The 2,517-nt window shown below is 55.5% G+C and overlaps 1 protein-coding gene across 1 annotated transcript in view; it reads right to left on the reverse strand.

The window, feature by feature from the left end:
- LOC114070630 (leucine-rich repeat-containing protein 37A-like) overlaps positions 1-2,517 on the reverse strand; it is a 20,350-nt gene that overhangs the window by 15,462 nt on the left and 2,371 nt on the right. The window contains exon 5 of the mRNA XM_027908153.1: positions 647-1,671. Coding sequence (XP_027763954.1) covers positions 647-1,671 — 1,025 coding nt within the window. The remainder of the gene's footprint in view (positions 1-646; positions 1,672-2,517) is intronic.

The raw sequence follows: 2,517 nt of genomic DNA on the forward strand, positions 1-2,517 counted from the left end.
AGAGTCTTCTTATACTCTGCAAAACAACGAAGCCCAAAGGCTTCTTCCTCCACCCCAGCCCATTCTATACACATGCAAGTCTGTGCCACCAGCCATGATTTTACCAATAGCCCGTCCCCCCTTCTCAGTTTCCTGCCTCTCCCTGCTTTCAGAACGTGAATGAACTCCCAGAGCTCTCCTAATCCCATTGCTGTGTGGCTGAAGGTAGGAGAGCAAAGCAAACCTATGGAGAGTCAGGAAGGATGCCAGGACAAGCTTCCCCCAAGCAGGCTGAACACTGCTGACCTGGGGCTGTGGATGCTGCCACAAGCACCAGGGTTGCAAAAACATCTCCTGTGCTACCCGGCACGTGCACGGGCACCCACAGCGGCACCTGGCGCTCCTCAGCTGGGCTCTGCAGCTACAGGGCATGACTGACAGCTGTCTGTCAAAGGAGTTAAGGGCTTACCTCAATGAGACAATGCATTATGAAATACGTAATGAAGAAGATCAACACCAGTATCGAAAAAAAGAATCTGTCCTGGGACTCTTGCCTTGCTTTCTGCTGGGACAAAAGCAGACAAGATCAGCAGGGAAGGGAGGATTGCTCCTTCCATTCCCCATTGCCCTGAACAACACATCCTGCAGTGCCCAGCAGCTCTCCTACCTCCCCTGTGTATTCCTTGCCCTCCTCCAAGGCTGTGCGTCTGGAGATCTTCTCTTCCAGAAGACATGGGCTCGTCAGTTCAAAGGCTCCCTCCTTCTCTTGCCTCTTGCTCAGCAGACTTAGAAGCAGCTCAGTCTTTGAAACCATCTTTGCACAGCACAGCTGCAGCCCGGGCAGGCTGCAGTCCATCCTCAGGGCTTCTTCTACCTGGGCCATGAACGTCTGCAGGCCTTCATCTGGCAACAGGTGATGGTAGCCCGTGATTTCAAAGACCTCTTCTGCAAGTGGCAAAGCATCTGTGCCCTCAGGGCCACCTGTCTTGAGGAGCCTGGACCCTTCTTCTTGTTGCTTCCAAGGTGTCTCCATCGTGTCAGGGATGAGGGAGAAGTGCCCACCCTGAGAGGAAGGCTCTCCTTCAGCCCTGGCCTCAGCCCTGATAATTGCAGCGGGGCCGTTGTCAACCAGTGGGTCAGATAGAAAATCCAGGTTCCTGTTTAGACCCAGCTCAGCCTTGGTGTCTGTGCCTGTGGGCTCTCCCTGGGCTATCACAGGGCTCAACGCCTGGTGGAAGAGCGGATTTTGTCCAACCCAGTATTGAGTGTCTCTCTTCTTGCGCTCTTTGTTCGTCCTCATGTTGTCATGCCTTGGAGATGGAGCTACTTCCACATCTTCTTGCTGTCCAAAGTCGGAGTCGACCTCAGTGGGGTTTAACCCACCATCCAGATCCCAGGGGTTTAATGCCTGCCAGTTCAAATGTTCAGCCTGCTGCTTTTGATCTGAGACTACGATTGCCTTTTCCTCCACATCGTTCTCCCTGACAGGCTGGGGCTGGCGTGAATCCTTCAGGCTGCTCCCATCCCCCTCAGTGCCGCTCAGGGTCAGGGAAACCACAAGAGTTACGGTTCCGTGGTCTCCCAGCGAAGGCTCCTTGGGCTTGAGGTTCAATACTGGGCTGCTCTTTGCTTTTTTGGACAGCTCCACTGCCATTACTTCTCCCTGTGTCTGTGCCACAGGACCGGTGTGAGCTGCAGGACACCAAGACAGCAGATCAGTGACTCGGCACAACCACAGGGCAGGGGTTTACCCCGAGCAGCAGGAGCTCCTCTCTGAGACAAGAGAGCGGGTGAGGGGAGTGGTGGATGTGTTGGGGAGGGCAGAAGAGTCCTTAAATCACTCTGATTGTCCCCTCAGGGCAGAACAGGAGATGTTTCTTTCCTGCTGTCTCCCAGGGCTCTCTTTGGATGGGAAATGGGTTTGCTGTCGGAGACTCTCCCACCGCTCCAGGTGAGCCAGTGCTGGGTTGCTAAATTCACCAGAAAGCTTTTGAACTCCCAATGAGCCTGGAAAGCAGAATCAACCCTGACACAGGGTTGTGGAATTCACCTGGAGCAGGAGCTGCAGGTTGTGCCTGGGTTGGGACAATGGCTGGGTGGGGTGGTTGGTCACCCCCAGACTCTGCAGGAGCCAGTGAAGAGGGAGAGACCCCAGACTAAAGATCAGCACAGAGGCTGATGAGCCAGTGACAGTGTTTGGTGTTCCTCTAACGCCCCACAAAGCACACTGGGGCTCCTGCCCTCTCTCCTGCACGTGGGCAGGGAGGTAACAAAGAGCCTTCAGAGGCTCTCGAGGGGCATCCCACACTCCTTCTGGGTCTTGGGGTTCCCACTGTGGGTTTGAGGCAAGTTGGGGCCCACGTCACCGTGCCAGAGCAACACAAACACTGCTGCACCCTTTGGCCACGTGGGTGCTGTGTCTGGGACCCCTGTGGCCCCTGAGCTGGGACTGGCCAAGCTATGGTGGCACTGGGAAGGCTCAGGAGGTTCTCAGGGGAAACTGGGGGTTCTAAGCAGTGCCTGGGAAGGGCACAGGGC

The sequence above is a fragment of the Empidonax traillii genome, unplaced genomic scaffold (genome assembly GCF_003031625.1).
Source record: "Empidonax traillii isolate 1590-97213 ecotype Southwest subspecies unplaced genomic scaffold, ASM303162v1 scaffold1632:size97395, whole genome shotgun sequence".
Taxonomy (NCBI): domain Eukaryota; kingdom Metazoa; phylum Chordata; class Aves; order Passeriformes; family Tyrannidae; genus Empidonax; species Empidonax traillii.